The sequence below is a fragment of the Bos taurus genome, chromosome 1 (assembly GCF_002263795.3).
Source record: "Bos taurus isolate L1 Dominette 01449 registration number 42190680 breed Hereford chromosome 1, ARS-UCD2.0, whole genome shotgun sequence".
NCBI lineage: Eukaryota > Metazoa > Chordata > Mammalia > Artiodactyla > Bovidae > Bos > Bos taurus.
Window position 1 is genome coordinate 141,739,412 of NC_037328.1, and position 19,054 is coordinate 141,758,465.

General features: G+C 50.4%; 1 protein-coding gene across 4 annotated transcripts in view; it reads right to left on the reverse strand.

Annotated features, from left to right (window-relative positions):
• TMPRSS2 (transmembrane serine protease 2) overlaps window positions 1-18,613 on the reverse strand; it is a 46,439-nt gene extending 27,826 nt beyond the window's left edge. For 2 of the 4 annotated variants that reach the window (XM_005202000.5, XM_015473657.3), the window contains exons 1-3: window positions 18,510-18,613; window positions 8,333-8,403; window positions 4,002-4,224 (exon numbers count right to left, since the gene is read on the reverse strand). In XM_005202000.5, coding sequence (XP_005202057.1) covers window positions 4,002-4,224; window positions 8,333-8,347 — 238 coding nt within the window. In that variant the 5' untranslated portion in view covers window positions 8,348-8,403; window positions 18,510-18,613. Of the gene's footprint in view, window positions 1-4,001; window positions 4,225-8,332; window positions 8,404-18,326; window positions 18,410-18,509 lie in introns of those variants that run through there. The other 2 variants (XM_015473655.3, NM_001081585.1) reach the window with 2 other exon arrangements.
• Window positions 18,614-19,054: the final 441 nt, after the last annotated feature.

The following is a 19,054-nucleotide window of genomic DNA, read 5'->3' on the forward strand; positions in this document are numbered from 1 at the left end:
TTTGTTACCACATTCTGTAAATTCCACAGTTTATGCTCAAACTGGCTTAGGAATCACCTGGCGAGCCTGTCACCCAGAGATTCTGACTCAGCTAGGGGAGAGGAGGTGAGTCTCAGACCTGCAGGCTCCTAGGTGAGGTCACCCGCTGGTCTGAAGAGTGCCATGTGACACCAGCCATGTGTTATCAGGGCTTGGTTCATGGTGAATGCTTCTGGCAGCAGGCAAGGTGGGGTCGCCAAGGAGGCTCAGGGGAAATTCTAAATGGTCAATTTGATCCATCAGTAAAGGGTGATTTCTTCCTTTGGGTGACTTCCCTGTGTGTCATAGTATCCAAGATAAGATACCATGCCTGGTGAGTAGAAGGATGTTAAACCAGGTGTCCTGAACCTTTCGTTGGGAGGGTGTCCTGAACTAGGCATCCTGAACCTCTCCTGGACAGGGTGGCAACCCGCCCGGCTTTTGCTAGGGGGCCCCAGATCTCACTGCTGCTGGACAACTATTTCAGGATCAGTGTCTGGTCCATCAGGCTGGACTGGGTGCTGGTTTGCAATTGTACCTCTTTGGGTGTAGGTACAACTGACTAATCATTTGCTGTTGTTATTGTTGTTCAGTCCCTAAGTCATGTCCGATTCTTTGCAATTCCATGGACTGCAGCATGCCAGCTTTCTCAGTCCCTCACTATCTTCTGGAGTTTGCTCAGACTCATGTTCATTGAGTTGGTGATGCTATCTAACCATCTCATCCTCTGCCACCCTCTTCTCCCGCCTTCAATCTTTCCCAGCATCAGGGGCTTTTCCAATGAGTCAGCACTTTGCATCAGGTGGCCAAAGTATGGGAGCTTCAGCTTCAGCATCAGTCCTCCCAGTGAATATTCAGGGTTGAATTCCTTTCGGATTGACTGGTTTGATCTCCTTGCAGTACAAGGGACTCTCAAGAGTCTTCTCCGGCACAATTTGAAAGAATCAATTCTTTGGGGCTCAGCCTTCTTTATGGCCCAGCTCTCATATCTGTACATAAGTACTGGAAAAACCATGTGTGTGTGTTAGTTGCTCAGCCGTATCCAGCTCTTTGTGACCCCATGGACTGTAACCCTCCAGGCTCCACTGTCCAGGGGATTCTCCAGGCAAGAGTACTGGAGTGGGTTGCCATTTCCTTCTCCAAGGGATCTTCCCAACCCAGAGATTGAACCTGGGTTTCCCACATTACAGGCAGATTTTTTAGCATCTGAGCCATCAGGGAAGCTTCTGACAGTTTGGACCTCTGTCAGCAAAGTGATGTCTCTGCTTTTTAATACACTGTCTAGGCTTGTCATAGCTTTCCTTCCAAGGAGCAAGCATCTTCTAATTCATGGCTGCAGTCACCATCCAAGGTGATTTTGGAACACAAGAAAATAAAATCTTGTCACTCCTTCCACTTTTTTTCCCTTTTATCCACCATGAAGTAATGGGACCAGATGCCATGTCTTAGTTTTTTTAATGTTGAGCTTCAAGCCGGCTTTTTCACTCTCCTCTTACCTTCATTGTTATCAATTGTTGATGTAGCCCTTCTGTGACCAGTGTCAACTATTTGCCTCACAAGATTGTTGACCTTCAAGCCTCCAAAACCCAAATGCTAACACATGTATTAAGGTTCAATGTGAAAGATCTGGAGAGCCAGAAAGATAAAACAAACAGAGCCAGGAAGATAAAAAGTCCCTTGTACTCTCACTGAGGATCTCTTGACTTTGTGCTTTTTAAGTCACTTGCAAAATACTGTCAGACTCTGACAGGCTATGTACTGCTGCATGACTCCAACTCTACACTCTAAAAGAGACAAAATTACGGAGACAAATCAGTGGTTGCCAAGAGTTAGGGAAGGATGAGCTAAGACCATGAGGGGCTAAGACCAGCGGTCCTCAGCCTGGGTGCCATGGACATCTTGGCTGGGCCATCCTTGGTGGTGGTCATTCTGTGCACTGGAGGATGTTCAGCATCATCACTGGCGCCTCCCAAGCAGATGCTGGTAGCAACCCCACCCCAGTTATAGCAGCTGAAACTGTCTCCAGACATCGCCAAATGCCCCTGAGGGTCAAAATCACTCCGTTAGGAGCCACCGGTCTCAATCTAACAGCCACCACCAGAAAGACATCAGTGCAGAGACAAGTAATTTATTGAACCAAGACGAACTGATGGAGAGAAAGAAAACCACACAGGAAAGGAGTAGGAGTAATTAAGGAGAAGGGATCACAAAGGGGTAGAAAACACAGGAATGGAAGAGAGTAGCGGTGGGGAGAAGGAAGGATGGAAGAGCCATCTGTGAAGCATGAGGGAGACAAAGGAAAGGGCAGAGAGAGAAATACAAGAAGGACGGCAGTTGTGAAGAGCTAGGGAGGTCTAGGGAGGTCTAGGGAGGTCTGCGGAGAAGGCAATGGCGCCCCACTCCAGTACTTTCGCCTAGAAAATCCCATGGACGGAGGAGCCTGGTGGGCTGCAGTCCATGGGGTCGCTAGAGTCGGATACGACTGAGCGACTTCACTTTCACTTTTCACTTTCATGCATTGGAGAAGGAAATAGCAACCCACTCCATTGTTCTTGCCTGGAGAATCCCAGGGACGGGGGAGCCTGGTGGGCTGCCGTCTATGGTGTCGCACAGAGTTGGACACGACCGAAGTGACTTAGCAGCAGCAGCAGCAGCAGGGAGGTCTGAGGAGAGGAATCTTCAAAGGGTACAGATATTACCTGATGCCACTGTTTATGGTGTGTTGTTGGCACATAGAAATTCACCCTGTCATAGATCTTTAACTGTGTGAGTTGTGTGTGAGGGTATGTGTATCTCACAAAATAAAATAAAAATGTTATCAATGAAAATGTTCCTTGGGCCAGCCCCTGTACTAGCTCTGTGCTCATATAAGTAACTGGCTGTACTCGTCCTGCCTGGGCAATGCTTACCACATCAACTTGCCTGTGTTACAAGTTAGGGGAGGGGGCACAAAGGGAAGGGATCTGGAGGGAAAGAAGATGAAATGTAAGGAGAGCAGACAAGGACTTCCCTGGTGGTCCAGAGGTTAAGACTCCGTGCTGCCAATGCCAGGGGCACGGGTTCAATCGCTGGTCGCAGAACTAAGATCCTGCAGGCAGCATAATGGGGCCAAAATGATTAACTAATTAATTAAAAGTTTGAACTACTAAAAAAGAAAGCAGACAAATGAGAGGACGTGAAAGACATGGAGTTAAGGTGGTGGGCAGAAGACACACCACCTGCGGTCCCTCATCCTCTCCATGACCTGCTCAGGTCTGCCTACAAGACCCTTCAAGCCATGAGAAAATGTTGCAGATGCTTCTGGGTGACAACCCCACCAGCCACTTTCTTCACTGAATACACAATACTCATCCAGCACCTTGACCGTGACTTGTAGCATCCAGGAAATGGGTACGTAGAGAAAGGTTGTTTCTTCCTGTACCGGGGGCTTGCCATCTGCTCAAGATGATACAGTGGTAAACCATGCAGACAAGAAGCAGTTCAGAGAGGCTGGGCTGGCAAGACCACGCTGGGTGGTACAGGCCAAGCTGGTACACGTTAGTGGGAGATGAAGGTCTTAGCAGCTGTGTATGTGTGCTGTGTGCTCAGTCATGTTCGACTCTTTGTGACCCCATGGGCTGTAGCCCGCCAGGCTCCTCTGTCCACGGGATTCTCCAGGCAAGAATACCGGAGTGGGTAGCCATTTCCTCCACCAGGGGATCTTCCCGACCCAGGGATCGAATTCACCACTCTGCCATATCCTGCACTGGCAGGCAGATTCTTTAACACTAGCGCCACCTAGCTAACAGGCTAGCAAAGGCCTCCAGGAGGTGAGAACCAGGGTCCAGGACTTTGACCCAGAGACGGAGAAGGGAGAGGCATGCGCACCAGCCCTGCAGACAGAGGAGAGCCGGCACCGAGCTGGTGGGGGCAGAGGGCACCCTGGAGAAGGCAGACCCCAAACTCGGCTCCATTAGAGAAAATACAAGCAAAAAGGGCCCTACTTGAGGTGCACGCTGTCCTGGATGGAGGTTTGGGCTGCCTGTAGATGACAGGTGTCGAGGCGTGCGTCTGAACCCTTGGGGTGTACTGGGGCACCACGGGCGGGTAGTACTGAGCGGGGTACACCTCGAAAGCAGGGGGAGCCGTGGGCGGCTGCTGAGGGTACAAGCTTTCCGGCTGGTATCCATGGTTCTCATAGTAAGGCCCGACACCTGGTGATGATCCCTAAACGATTAAAAAGAAGATGAATGATACAAAGCTGTAATTATTCCAAAGCTTAAATGAACATTCCATGCTGGTGCTGCTGCTAAGTCGCTTCAGTCGTGTCCGACTCTGTGCAACCCCATAGACGGCAGCCCAACAGGTTCCCCCGTCCCTGGGATTCTCCAGGCAAGAATACTGGAGTCGGTTGCCATTTCCTTCCCCAATGCATGAAAGTGAAGAGTGAAAGTGAAGTCACTCAGTCGTGTCCAACTCGGCACTCAGTCAATTCATGGGTTCAGCACTGCAGATTCCTACGTGAAAGTGAAACTCCTAGTGACTCAGTCATGTCTGACTCTTCGAAACCCCATGGACTGTAGCCCATGGATTGATATTCATGGAGTTTTCCAGGTAAGAATACTGGAGTGGGTAGCCAATCCCTTCTCCAGGGGATCTTCCTGACCCAGGGATTGAATCAGAGTCTCCCGCTTTGCAGGCAGATTCTTTACCAAAGATACCAGGGCATCTTGAATCATGTCAAACCCTCACCTAGAATGAAAACTCACCAGGATGTCCAATTAATTGGCAATAGCGTTTGGTTTTGTTTGTTTGCTATTCATTTTTTGAAATAAAGGAAAAATAAATGGCTGACATTGAGATTGCATAACACACTAAAGACAAAACATGTGTAGAAGTCTGGGAATGAGCCGGTATCCCAGCCCCGAGGCTGGGGTACCAAGTTATGAACTAGCAATACCAATGAATTACAATGAGAATAATAAAAGCTAACATTAGAAAACTTACCAACTTGGGTATCTGTATTCAAGCCTCCTTAAAGCCTGACCATAACCTCCTAAGACAGAGAAGGCAATGGCAACCCACTCCAGTGTTCTTGCCTGGAGAATCCCAGGGACGGGGGAGCCTGGTGGGCTGCCATCTATGGGGTTGCACAGAGTCGGACACGACTGAAGTGACTTAGCAGCAGCAGCAGCAACCTCCTAAGACGGTACAGGTGTGATGGGTATACTCAGACAGGAACGTGAGTGACAGAGGTTACGAAATCTATCGGAAGGATTTACAGCTGGAGGCAGCTAGCAGCTCTGCTGCCCCAGGCATCTTTCCATGGCACGAGTGTCTGTGTGGACAGCACGTGGACTCTGGCAGCTCCACCTCTGAGTGGTATTTCTGGGGTGCAGTGTACACACTCACACAGACATAGAAGGGATGTCCAGTCTCTGCATCGCACTCTCAGCTCCATCCTTTGGCTGGTTCCTATCTGACTTTCTTTTTAAAACTATTCTCTTTGTACCTAGCGTTGTTTTCTTATCTACTTGCTTAAAATTAAAGTTTTTGATAACAAACAGGAACATTTTTTCATGAAATGGTAATGATCTGGGGGGAAGGTGTATCTGCTATGCCATAAGTTCTTTCCAAGATTTCAGCAATGCTGAGGTTGGCAACATTGATAAAGGTCCAGGGTCTTCCAGTGTTTACAATCACAGAGTTATGATTATAAAAAAAAATAATATTTTCTTTAACAAGAAGTATTGGTTTATGCTTTTTGCCAAAGTATCCGTTGGAACATTGTGTGTGTGCTAAGCTGCATCAGTCGTGTCCAACTCTGTGTGACTGTACCCTATCCTCTGTCCATGGGATTCTCCAGGCAAGAATGCTGGAGTGGGTTTGTGTGCCCTCATCCAGGGGATCCTCCCAACCCAGGGATTGAACCTGTGGCTCCTGCATTGCAGGTGGATTCTCTACCCCTGGGCCACCAGGGAAGCCCATTGAAATCTTAGTGTTCTACCAATTAATTTTTGTGAACACTCTATGTAGAAAGTGATAAATCTTTTCTTTAAAATGTATTTTCTAGCTTGTCATTTGCCTTTTAATTTTGGTTTTACTTGTTTTTCTTTTCTTTTTTTCACTTCTCTTCTCCCCTTATGCCTACTTAAAATCTGTCCTTTCCAAATCCTGACCCCCCAAGGCCACTGGGGACCCCAGGAGTTTGTGAACTTGCTGTGCTTCAGACCCACTCCTGCCCCCACAGACCACCCACTGGCTAGGTCACCCTGGGAGCCACACCTGCCCTCTTATCTAAGCGTCCACTTGCAACACTCCTCCCCACTCTGTAATTCCTCCCCTTGTTCCTTGTTGACTGAGAGCTCAGAGAAGACTAGTATTCTGAGCATAGGCGACTTAATGCTGAGAATTTTAAATGAGGCCTCCAGGGCAGCGTGGTTAGAAAACAGTGAGCCAATCTTGAGTTTAATAACTCACCAACGTGCCCCTTCCAGAGTCCGAAGATTGCACCCAAGACCAGAGCAGTAACAGAAAGGGAGAACAGAAGGTAATCTCTTATCTAAATGAGGAAGCCAGAGGCCAAAAAGCAGAACAGGCATCTGGTCTCCATCTGAAGCATCTGAGAACATGGTGACCTTCCCAGGAAAGGTGGCAGTGGGCACGGCAGTCTAACCCTGTGAGATCCTGTAACATGGGTTTGGAATTTTAAAAGGATCCAATGGAAACTATCAAATACAGGAACGGGGCAAGTGAAGGTCTGCTTTCCAAACAGAGAGATCTCTGTTGTCAACCACAACTTTTAGTAATCTAAATGTAAGATGATAAGTGAGATGCGATGGGGAAGGAAGAGCCAGTCAGTCAGTTCAGTCTCAGTCATGTCCAGCTCTTTGTGACCCCATGGACTACAGCACACCAGGCTTCCCTGTTCATCACCAACTCCTGGAGCTTGCTCAAACTCATGTCAGGGATCGAGTCAGGGATGCCATCCAACCATCTCACTCTCTGTTGTGAGAAGGGTTGTCCCCTTCTCCTCCCGCCTTCAATCTTTCCCAGCTTCAGGGTCTCTTCCAATGAGTCAGTTTTTTGCATCAGGTGGCCAAAGTATTAGAGTTTCAGCTTCAGCAACAGTCCTTCCAATGAACATTCAGGACTGATTTCCTTTAGGATTGCATGGTTGGATCTCCTTGCAGTCCAAGGGACTCTCAAGAGTCTTCTCCAACACCACAGTCCAAAAACATCAATTCTTCAGTGTTCAGCTTTCTTTATAGTCCAAGTCTCACATCTATACATGCGAAGGCAAAGTAATGTCTCTGCTTTTTAATATGCTATCTCCAGTGTTCTTGCCTGGAGAATCCCATGGACGGGGGAGCCTGGTGGGCTGCCGTCTATGGGGTTGCACAGAGTCGGACAGGACTGAAGCGACTTAGCAGCAGCAGCAGCAGGTTGGTCATAACTTTTCTTCCAAGGAGCGAGCATCTTTTAATTTCATGGCTGCATTCACCATTTGCAGTGATTTTGGAGCCCAAGAAAACAAAGTCTGTCACTATTTCCATTGTTTCCCCATCTATTTGCCATGAAGTGATGGGACCGGATGCCATGATCTTTGTTTTTCGAATGTTGAGTTTTAAGCCAGCTTTTTCACTCTCTTCTTTCACTTTCATTAAGAGGCTCAAATGTAAGGTACATTTGTATCCAAAGTGTGGGGAGGGGGCGGGGGGTGTTTCAGGAGCGGGTGGCCAGCCCTTTGCTTCAGCCACGGCCTCTCCCAGGCTACCAGTAAGCGAGGCTACACTGTGTTCTGCTGGCCACTGGTGTCACAGGCACTCTCTTTTAACTGGGAAAGAATCTTCCTGCAATGTGGGAGATCCGTGTTCAATACCTGGGTGAGAAAGATCCCCTAGAAAAGGAAATGGCACCCCACTCCAGTATTCTTGCCTGGAGAAACCAATGGACAGAGGAACCTGGTGGGTCACACACAGTCCAAAGAATCGGACATGCTTGGGCGACTAACACATACCCCCACACACATACACTCCCTCTCACCACCATCCTGCCTCTGTCCCCACATCTCACCCCTGCCCCCTGCTCCATCCTGATCAAAGCAGGAAGAACCTCATCACCCACACACCCCCAGCAACTGCACAACTGCCACGCGGCTCCCTGCACCCCACTCCTGCTCACCCTTGAACCCTGGATGCCTTCACAGCATCCCAGGCGGCTCAGGCATCCAGCAAGCAGCTCTGACAGTGCTGACCAGCACACACTGCTGCTGGAAAGAGCAGAAGGAACCCAGGACAGGGCAAGGCCAGGGAGGTAATGATTAACCACTTACTGAGTTTAAAGCCATCCTGATGTTATCAGCAGCATCGGGTAAAGGGAGGTATTTGGAACGTTCAAGTTGACCTAGAGGAAAGAACAACAGGACTGTTTTGCTTCTGTGCCGGTGAGTTTACGGGAGATGAGACGGGAAAGAACCAGAAGAGGTCCTGGGTGACAGTCAGCTCTCACCACAACCACGGCGGTTCTGCCTGCTCACCTTCACCTTCACCTCATCACCTGCACCCACAGCTGCCCATCCTGAAGGAGCTGGGGACCTGCTCGCTTGTAACTTACATTCAGGGCCTGCCTCACTCACCCTGCTCCCACTGAGAGGCCCAGACTTCCCCAACATTGCCTCCACCAAAATGAGAATCCATTGAAAATGAAACAGGCATGGGGAATTTTCTGCCATCAGGTTCGGCGGAAGTGATGCAGGGCAAAGCCCTGGGTCACCTCCTGACAGTACCATGTCTCGTGGTGCCCTTGGGCGAGTGACCTCTCTGGATGTCGGGCAGAAGCGAATGCAGCCACCACACTGGCTTGTGTGCATAAGGATTTAACTTGAGAGTGCAGGCAGATACCTCACATGCCCCAGCAGTGGCAGATGTGATGAGATATTGTGGCTCTTCCCTACAGAGCATCCTCAGGGAGAAGGGAGCAGCAGTCCACTCCCCGCTCCCCGAAGTGGTCTAGAGCTTAGACCCAGATGGAGGCCACACCTGACTTTTCAAATAAGCCATCAGGGGCTTTCCTGGTGGTGCAGTGGCTAAGACTCTGCATTCCCAATGCAGGAGGCCCAGGTTGGATCCCTGGTAGGAGTACTAGATCCCACATTCCGCAACTAAAGATCCTGTGTGCTGCAAGCAAGACTCAGTGCAGCCAAATAAATAAATAAAGTAGTTTTTTTTAAAAAAAAAACAAGCCATATGAAGTGAGAGGGAAGTTCAAGAGGGAGGAGACATATGTATACGTATGGCTGATTCATGTTGATGCTTGGCAGAAACCAACACAATATTGTAAAGCAATTATCCTTCAATTAAAAATAAATAAATTTTAAAAAGCAGAAAACACACACACACACATACAAATAAGCCACATGGAGTCACTGCAACCTTAACCAACACAAATGTGTAATAATTCTATAAAACACATTTAAACCCACTTGATACTCCACTTACTATTCCCAAATCCAGAAAAGAAGGAAATTCAGGACTAATCATTTGAGTGGTTTCTAAGGATATCAGTCCAAGAGACTTTTTCAAGCAAGAATACTGGAGTAGGTTGCCATTTCCTCTTCCAGGGGGTCTTCCCGGCCCAGAGATTGAACCCAGCATCTTCTGTGTCTCCTACGTTGGCAGGCGGATTCTTTAGCACTGAGCCACTTGGGAAGTCCTATACAATATACTTATCAATATATAAGGAAATTGGTCACGAAAAATAAAGCCCTTGGTCACTTTGCAGACGTTTCTGAACAGTGGTGTCTAGGAAGACCATCAACATAAAAAGCTTTATAGTAAAAGCCCATCTGATGTCACTCTTCCCATCATAAGCAAATAATGGCTTTTGTCCACCACTCCTGGAAGCCTTGAATTGATCAAACAGTAACTCCAAGAAACAGCCTTCACAACCACCCATCCACAGGACCTGTCCTGGGTGAGAAAGCTCTGGGCTTCAAAGCTGGCAGATCTGGTCAGAGCATCTTTCATCCATAAAGTGCCTGGTGCGCAGCCGATGAGGGCAGCACGGCAGGGTGGTTGAGCCCATGACTCCTGGGACCAGACTCTGGATCCAAACCAAACTCACTCACACTAGCCATGACCTGGGGGCAAGTCTAATAATGCTTCCAGGCCTCAGTTTCCTTGTCTGTAAAACAGGGAAATGGTTTAACGAATCATTAGGGTTGGTTTGCCTAAATCACTGCTTTTTAAAATTGGTTTCACTGTACATAATACAGAAATTATCTAAGACATACTAGAAGCATCTTTCAGAAGAATGTAGTTTGGTATTTATTTAGTATAAGAGGTTTTTTCGCAATGTAACACAGTGTTTACAAACCTGATTTTAAAAAAAAGGAAGGGGAGGGGATAACAGTGGCACCCAATACAGGGTTGAAAAAGAAATAAAAGGAATCCAAATGGGCAAAGAAGAAGTCAAACTGTCACTGTTTGCAAATGGCATGATTCTTACTATACATAGAAAACCCTAAAGATGCCGCCAGAAAACTACTAGAACTACTCAATGAATTCAGCAAAGTCGCAGGATACAAAATTAATACACAGAAATCTCTTGCAGTCCGACACACTAACAATGAAAGATCAGAAAGAGAAATTAAGGAAACAATCCCATTTACCACTGCAACAAAAAGAATAAAATACCTAAGGAATAAACCTACTTAAGGAGGCAAATTGTGGAAAATTCTTAAACAGATGGGGATACCAGACCACTCTACCTGCCTCCTGTGAAACCTGTATACAGGTCAAAAAGCAACAGTTAGAACCAGATACGGAACAACAAACTGGTTCAAAATTGGGAAAGGAGTACATCAAGGCTGTACATACAGAGCTGACTCTGTAGCCCACCAGGGTCCCCTGTCCATGACATTTTCCATGCAAGACTACTGGAGAGGGTTGCCATTTCTACTCCAGGGAATCTTCCTGACCCAGGGGTCGGACCTATATTTCTTGAGTCTCCTGCATTGACAGGAGGATTCTTTACCACTAGCACCACATGGGAAGCTCTTAAAATTGATCATAAAGCTGATAAATGTTGAACAGCCCATAGAGGCAGGATGGGCCTGATTGGCAGTATTTATAGATTCGCAGATCTGCATCTGGAAAGAATGCCCAAGATACCAACAAGAAATCCACCAGCTCTGAAAAATGCACTGGAGCTCCTGCTGGAACTGCCTCTCTGAGTCCCAAGCAAAATTATTATTTGACTCATTACACATTAAAAAAACCTCAAACATTAACTTGGATAAATAAAAATATAAGTAAGGGTGTTTAATCTCGGGAAAACTTGTTGAACAAGTCACAAGAAAGATGTACCAGATCATTCATTTACTTTTCATGTAAAGATAAAATAAAAGAACCAGTTCATGCTGACAGCTTTGAGTTTTTTTTTAAGATTAAAAAAAAAAAAAGAGTCAACATGGTTCCAGGTATGAGGGAAAAAACCTGACCCATACACAGGAGGAAGAGATCAGCATGTAGAATATACATGATGTTTACATCTTTACGTGGGTGTGATGATCACGTATTAATAACCTTTCCCACTTCTGCTCTGTAACGAGAGACGTTCCTGAGACTTGAGAGCAGCACAGAATCCTCTCGTCTAAGCAGTAAAAGCTGGCACCTTCCTTGGATTAGTTTCAGGTGAGTCCTGCCCCGGCCAAGGTTCTCGCCGCTGGTTTCTCTGCCCTCAGTGGTAGGCACTCCCCGGGCCTCTGAGCTATCTCACCAGTTATAGGTTTGGTTGGAGTTTCAGGAAATGAAAATCTGATCTCACTGGCGGCTCTCCCAGTTTAAGAGCCCTCTGAAAGGAGTGATGAATCAGTGCCCGAAATCCACGCTCCCTAGTCATTCAAGATCCCAAACAGTGAGACCAGGAAGCCAGGAGCTCAGGGGCACCGGGCAGCCGTGAGTTGTCCCCTAAAAGCCCAGCACCCAGAAATAACTGCAGCACAATCCTCTCTCACCCAGAGATCCCACAGCCGGCAGATCCTGAGGACCCAGGACACCAAATGTGCCCACATGGGCTGCCACGGACTCTGGAAGGGAAGATGAGTCGGAGTGCTCCTAACTGTCAGTGTGTGTGTGTGTTAGTAACTCAGTCATGTCCAACTCTTCGAAACCGCATAGACTGCAGCCTTCCAGGCTCCTCTTCTATGGAATTCTGCAGGGGGGATACGGGAGTAGGTTGCCATTTCCTCCTCCAGGGGATCTTCCTGACCCAGGGATTGAACCCAAATCTCCTGCACTGCAGGCAGATTCTTTACCATCTGAACTACCAGGGAAGCCTAACTCTCGGTGGCCAGAGACAAAGGGAGGAAGAAAGGTCTCCCCTGGGACCTGGATCTGATGGAGACGCACTGCTGTCCAAAAAGACCAGGGGATCACGTTCTGTGTGATTAATTTCCCAAACAGGCAATTCCACTCCCATACGAGGTAGCAACTCTCTTTAGCTGGTTTCTGAAAGGAACAAGACAATCCAGATGGCAGAGACAATACCGCCTCTCGAATGTTCTCTCCGGTCATCAGAGGACACCCATGAGTGCTCTTGATTCCGGAAAGCCAGCCTCAGGGAAATGCTTTTCCCCAAAGTGACCAAGACTCACGTGAGGCGAAGCTCTGTCCTGCTGCTCCTGGCACGCCTCCACTTCAATGTCGCCCACTGAGTCACATAACAGAGCATGACTGTCCTGGGCCACCCTGGGCTCTCCTTTCAGGGGACTGACTCAACCCTCGAGTCACCTGCCCGGCCACCACTCAACAGGACAGTTTTGTGCAATACCACCAGTCTCCCATGACGTGATGAAGCTATTTCTAGACAAGGAGGGTCCCTCCTTACAGTATCTTTACTCTGGACCTCAGAACACATTTGCTGGAGATTTATTTTGAAAACTACCAAACCAATGGAAATGAGGTCAGAGAGGTAGATACTGATGCCCAAGCAGGAGTCAGGGGTTTTCCCTATTATGAAGGCTCCACTGACTTTCCCTCACACATCATTCATGTATGGCGCCTGCACTGGGCCCCTTCTAATGCCTTCCAGACACCAGTTGTATGATGAGGCGTGACGGGTGGAAGAAACCCCACCTTCCTGACCTCAGATTCGGTGTGCCTTCTTCAAACTTCTAAGCAAACACCACCAACAGATACTCCCTATCTGAGGATCCATGACCAATGGAGCTCCTTGTGTCTCAGCCACTGCATACAATCACCTTACATGTGGAGAGGTTCACAAAATGCACTGGGAGAGGGGAGTTAACAGAGACAGTGGTGGATTGAATTAACAGTTCAATGTAAACAGATATAAGACTATCAGAGAAATGGCAGACACAGTGACTGATGCAGGAATGAGAAAGACAGAGGGAGGGAGAGAGCCGCTCAGGAGAGGCACTGCCTGCATCATCCAAGTTTCTTTTTCTATGAATGCCTCATTGTCCAAACGAGATTGCAAACTTTTTACGGCAGGAATTGAATCTGGTCCTTTTTTCTTCAGTCTAGTTTTGTACCATACACAGAAAGTGTTCCAATTTTTTTTTTTTTTTGCATCCCACCAAAGGCCAAATGAGTAAGATGAAATTTAAGACAGAGAGAGCCAGAAAGCCTGCAGCTGGACAAAGCAGATGCCAAATTGAGGATGTGAGTGACCTCACAGGTCCAGGTGCACAGAACTGACCGAATGCCAGCAGGCAGGCTGGAGAGGTGGCCAGTCCCGCGATAAAGTACAAAAGCCACTGTCTAAGGTTCGAAGAACTTGCCTGAGTCGATCTGTGAAATGGGCATGCATGCAGGTTATGCGTGCTGAGTCACTTCAGTCATGTCCAACTCTTGGCAACCCCATGAACTCTAGCCCGCCAGGCTCCTCTGTCCATGGGATTTCCCAGGCAAGAATACCGGAGTGGGTTGCCATTTCCTTCTCCAGAGGATCTTCCTGACCCAAGGATAGCAGATAAATGGGGTTCTGTCCAGATTAAATGTGTTTGTGGCCTAACACCATGCGCATCACAGGATGAGCCCTCCAGAATAACATAATGACAATAGCTAAGGGACTGATGTATGGGAAAAGGACTCAATTTTTTTGTGTGAAGATCCAAAGGAAGAACTCAGGATCAAAAAGTTCAGAAATATCAGGAGGGCAGATTTAACTCAATCCAGGGAAACCAAGTTCCAACAATGAGGAAATTTCAGTATCCACTGGGTTCCCTTGTGAGAAACAGTTCCTCAAACCAAAAAATAAAAAAGTCTGATCCAACGCTGTAAGGCTATGTCTACAGCACATTCTAGAACCAAACTGGCTGAGAGGCCAGACATGATGATCTTTTATATTTTGTGGTCAGAAACACAAATCTATCCCTAGAAAACACAGGCTCCACATGCCTGGTGTTCAGATCGAGTCCCAGATGAGGCCAGGTGCTTGCCCTGCCAGGAGGGCCTTTCCAAAATCAGGGAGCTTAAAGCCATGCTGATGTGAGGTGACATCCAAACAAGCCATCATAAAAGCCTAGGCTTCATCTCATCTTCCAGATCAGAGCTCCCTAGAAAATATTTCTCTAATGGACATCCACTAGAAGGCCAACAGAACTCCCAATGATTCTGTCCACTCTGCCTTTGCAGTAGCATCCAAACTTAAGCTTTTGTTGCTATTTACATGCAGCTAGCTGCAAGAATTAATGTGAATTTCAGGGCTTCCATTGTGGCTCAGATGGTAAAAAATCCGACTGCAGTGTGGGAGACCTGGGTTTAATCCCTGGGTTGGGAAGATCCCCTGGAGGAGTGCATGGCAACCCACTCCAGTATTCTTGCCTGGAGAATCCCCATGGATAGAGAGAGAAGCCTGGCAGGCTGCAGTCCATGGGGTTGCACAGAGTCAGACACAACTGAACGACTAAGCACAGCACTTGCTAAGTCATCTCCAACTCCTTGCAACCCCATGAACTGTAGCCCACCAGGCTCCTCTGCCATTTCCTTCTCCATGCCTTTCAAACATTTCCTGCTTCCTTATAACATTTCTGCACCCTCGTCCCTCCTGCACCCCACCCCTACACACAACATAAATGCCTGGAGTTTCCACTCATGGCAAGTCCTTCCCTCCTTCTCCTTGACTGACCTCTAACAAGCATAAAGCTCTGCTTTGAGTCACCTGCCCTCTTCAAGATTCACACTGTTCACAGTTCAAGGAGCTGCCCACATGTCCACCAGAAAATCAGGGTCTGCCATTCTTCCTGGATGTCTCTAAGACTGCCCATGACATTTTTCATGCCCCTGGTTCCTCTTCTCTGGACCTCTGTCCAGTGGCTGGGGCAGACCAAGTCAGAGGTCACTTCCCCTTCCTCCTGATCTCGAGTTCTGCCTCTGGGTTGTTCCTCAGACCTGTCTGTGTGATCAGCTGAGCCCTCTGCTACTGCATTTGGGACCAGGCTGGCCATCGGCACGGTGGGGGCAGGGGCACTGGGAGTTCCCTCCCGCACATCCAGGCCCACAGTCCTGAGCGGCTTTCAAGCCAGATCCCCCAAAATGGCCTATACATAGGGATCCCCAACCTCAAGCTAGGAAGGGACTCACCAAGCCTGGCCCAATTCACATCTCAGCACCCAGGTGTGTGACACCTCTTCCCTCCCCAGAAGCCCCTTAGCTCATCTTGGGGGTGCCAGGAAGGGCAGCAAAGACTGAGCAATTGTGGGAAGCAAGACCACCCAGCAGACCCAGAGCTGAGAGAGCAGCAGAAGGTGGACGAGCCCTGAGTGCCCCCACCCCCACACCAACAGAGCCGGCTTCCCCTCCGTAATTAAGCAAAGCTGACCAGACACTACTTTGACCCAGTCGCCTTTCTTTTTTCTACTTCCATGCTAAGGACTGCATAATTCTGGAGGGCTTCAAAAAATAGATTTCCTATTCCATCAGAATCTGATGCAGCAACTGAAACCAGGGCAATGATCCCCAGTGGTCACAGAGGCCCCCAGGACTCCTGCCACAGGCCTAGGTGGAAAAGAGTGAGAGGCACCAGCCTGGAGCCCTGGTTTACACATCCTGGTAGACCCCGTGTCCCAGGCTGGGTCGAGTCTCCGCAACAACCATTATAGTGTCCTTCGCGTGTCTAGGCTTCACCGCCTAAAGACGTTTGTACCCTCGGCCACATCACCAGAGACGGTCAACCCTATGCACTGCCCCATAAAGGGGCAAGCTGTCCTGCCCAGGTCACCCTAGAAGTGGGCAGCTCGGAGCCAGCGGGGCAGGTGTTGGGGGGGAGGGGGAAGGGAAGAGGCTCTGCTCTTGGATGTTGAGGAAGTCAGCCTGGCCCTAGAGCCACCCCCTTTCCCACGAGGATTCCAGGCCTCACAAAGCTTCCCTGGAGCCATCTGGCCTGCCTGCACCCCCTGATCTCCCTACAGGTCATGGGATCACCTGGGGCAAGTTATTTCCCGACTGCCTTAGTTGCTCTCAACTGAGTTACATGCATCACAAAGAGCCTGGAAGGATGCCCAGTTGGAAGTAAAGGCCACATCCACATGGGCTGTTCCTATGATAACAGGGGTGCAACCCAATGTTCTCCTACAATTAACGCAGGAGTCCAGGGTGGAGCAGCCCAGGGTGAGCTGAGGCCAATCAGCAAGCAATCCTGAGCCCTGTAGGCTCCAGGCAACTACACAACCTTGTAGGAAAAAGACTGACCTTGGAGGTGTCAATAAGAAAGGCATTGCTGGGGATCAAACAAACAAACCTCCCAGTCAAGAACAAAGGACTCCTGCTGCTAGCCAGCTCACGGTTTTAAAAGTGGAGAGGGAGGTGTCCATAGTCAATCTCCAGGAGGAGCCCGCCCCGTAGCTCCCTGACTCCTGTGGTGTGGGCTTGCTGGTGCTGCCCTGGCCTCTCACATTGACCTCAAGGGTCCAGTAAGGTTGGCCATGGTGGGGGATGCAGGCAGGCCCACCTCTGGAAAAGCTGTGGAAGGGGGGAGCAAACCTCCACCGCCTCCCTGGGTTCCCCAACCCCTGCACCTCACTCAGCAGCAGCAGCGCCTGCGCTCCCAGGAAGCTGTGTCATGCAAGCCCGGCTCCCACTCCCAGCCCCCACCGTCCTCCAGGGGAGATTGGCTCAGTCCCCACTTCCTGGAGAACCTTCCGAGACCTCCCAGGCTAAGTCAACAACCCTCCCCTCACTTCAGGTTTTCTAAACACCTTGAAGTTCTCCTTAGCAGCCTTTGTAATTTTCCATCACTTGGTTGGCTCTCTACAGCCCGGAGCCCAGGACGCCTGCTGTGTGCCCGGTACTACCACGCAGGTCTGAATCCGGCGGGAATCGGGCGGGATTCGCAGGCTAGAGGCGAGCCCCGGGTGACCCCTGCCCGACAGGCAGGTCTCGAGTCACTCTCTTTTCCCTCCCAAACGATCCACTGGGATTCCACCTGACCGGCCTGCAGCCACCTCAGCGTCCGAAACTGAATTCCGGATTTGGGATCACCAGCGGGGTGGGCCCTTCCCAAAAGCCGGGGAGCACGCCAGGGCAGGCAGCCGCCCGCAACCCGTGCTTCCCCTCTGGGGCCTGGAAGTGCGGAATTTGGGGCCATAAGGCAATTCTTATCGGTGCCCACTGCCAAGCTGGTGCGTTCAGCCGCGGTGCCATGGCTCGGGGTCCTGCCAGATGGCATGCAGTGGACCGAAGTGCCCAGGTGTCCGGCCTTGTCCCTGGCATGGAGTGTGCGCCTAGAGACCAGGACCGCTCCTTCCCGCACTGGAAGCGCAGGAGACCGGAGCAGGGGCGGGGGGCGTTGCCGGCTGTCCAGGCGGCCCAGCCCTGATCGTGGCCTCCGGGTCGCCGCACTGGGGCCCGTGTTGTGGGAATTGCCTTCCTGGGGCCACCGAGCGGTTCGCACCTCGCCCGGAGGCCCTCCAGGCCCGCCCCCGCCGCGCCGGCGTTATCGCTCCCTGCATCTCCGAGAGTTTCCAGTTTCTCCCCACTTTGGGAGGGAACCAAGAAGCAGTTCAGGTAACACTACGAGGCTGCAGAGATTTTCCCGAAACAAAGAAGCGGATGGACAACCCTCCCTCCGTCCTCGTCCTCGAAGGGAAAAGGCGCACCCCTTGTTCCCAACTCGGAGCTAAAGCGGCCAGGGGAGCATGAGCCGATTTCAGCCAAGGGGACCCACTCCGAGGCACCTTTCCGGCTACCAATTGGCTAAGGACCGGCAGAGTAGCCTGCACCAACCCAGTGATGCCAAAAGAGCAGCCTGGGGGGCTCTGACTCCCGTGCCAAGGCGTCCCAGGCGCTCGGAACACTCCTGACCTCACGCAGGTCGCTTTGCTCGGCTCAGCCCAGTGCGTCCAGACGGCGGGAGGACGGAACTACCGGGCCGGAGCTGCTCACACCTGGCTTCACCTCCCGCTACTCTCACCCAGCCCGGGCGCCCAGGTCCTTCCTTGCTCCCGGGATCTCCAGCACAGAGAACCCGTCGCGCGAGCCACTTACCTGCTGCCCTCCGGGGCAGCTCCCCTCCCCTCGCCCCTTCTTCCTCCTCCTTCTCCTCCGCCTCCTCTGGAGTTCGCTGCTTCCTCGGCCCGGCTCGGAGTCCTCGATCCTCCCCGGCTCTCGCTTTAATCCTGGGAGGCGGTGTCCGAGCGCCCAGGGCAACACCCCCAAGCGCCGGTCCCGGGTCACCTCGGACAGAGGGAGGGGACGGACCGGAACGGCTGTCCCGGGCGGGGCTGGTCGGGGCGAAGGCGGCGAGAGGAGGAGTTTCCTCCAGGGAAAGCCCGGCACGCGCTCCCGGAGGGACCCAGAGGGAGCTCGGGGGACGCTTCCATCCTCGGCGGGCAGTCTAGGGCTGGGGAGGAGTGCGTCTCCCTCCCGCATTCCCCGGGACCGAGCCGGTCGCCGGCGCCTTGTGCCCGAACGCTCAAGTTTGCATTCGGCAAGGGGATTCTGGGGAGCGCTGACCGAGTCTCCTGTGAACCGGCCGATCCCTGGCGCAGGGGATTCACCTGATCTCTGTGTCCTAGGCGAGGACCCAGGAA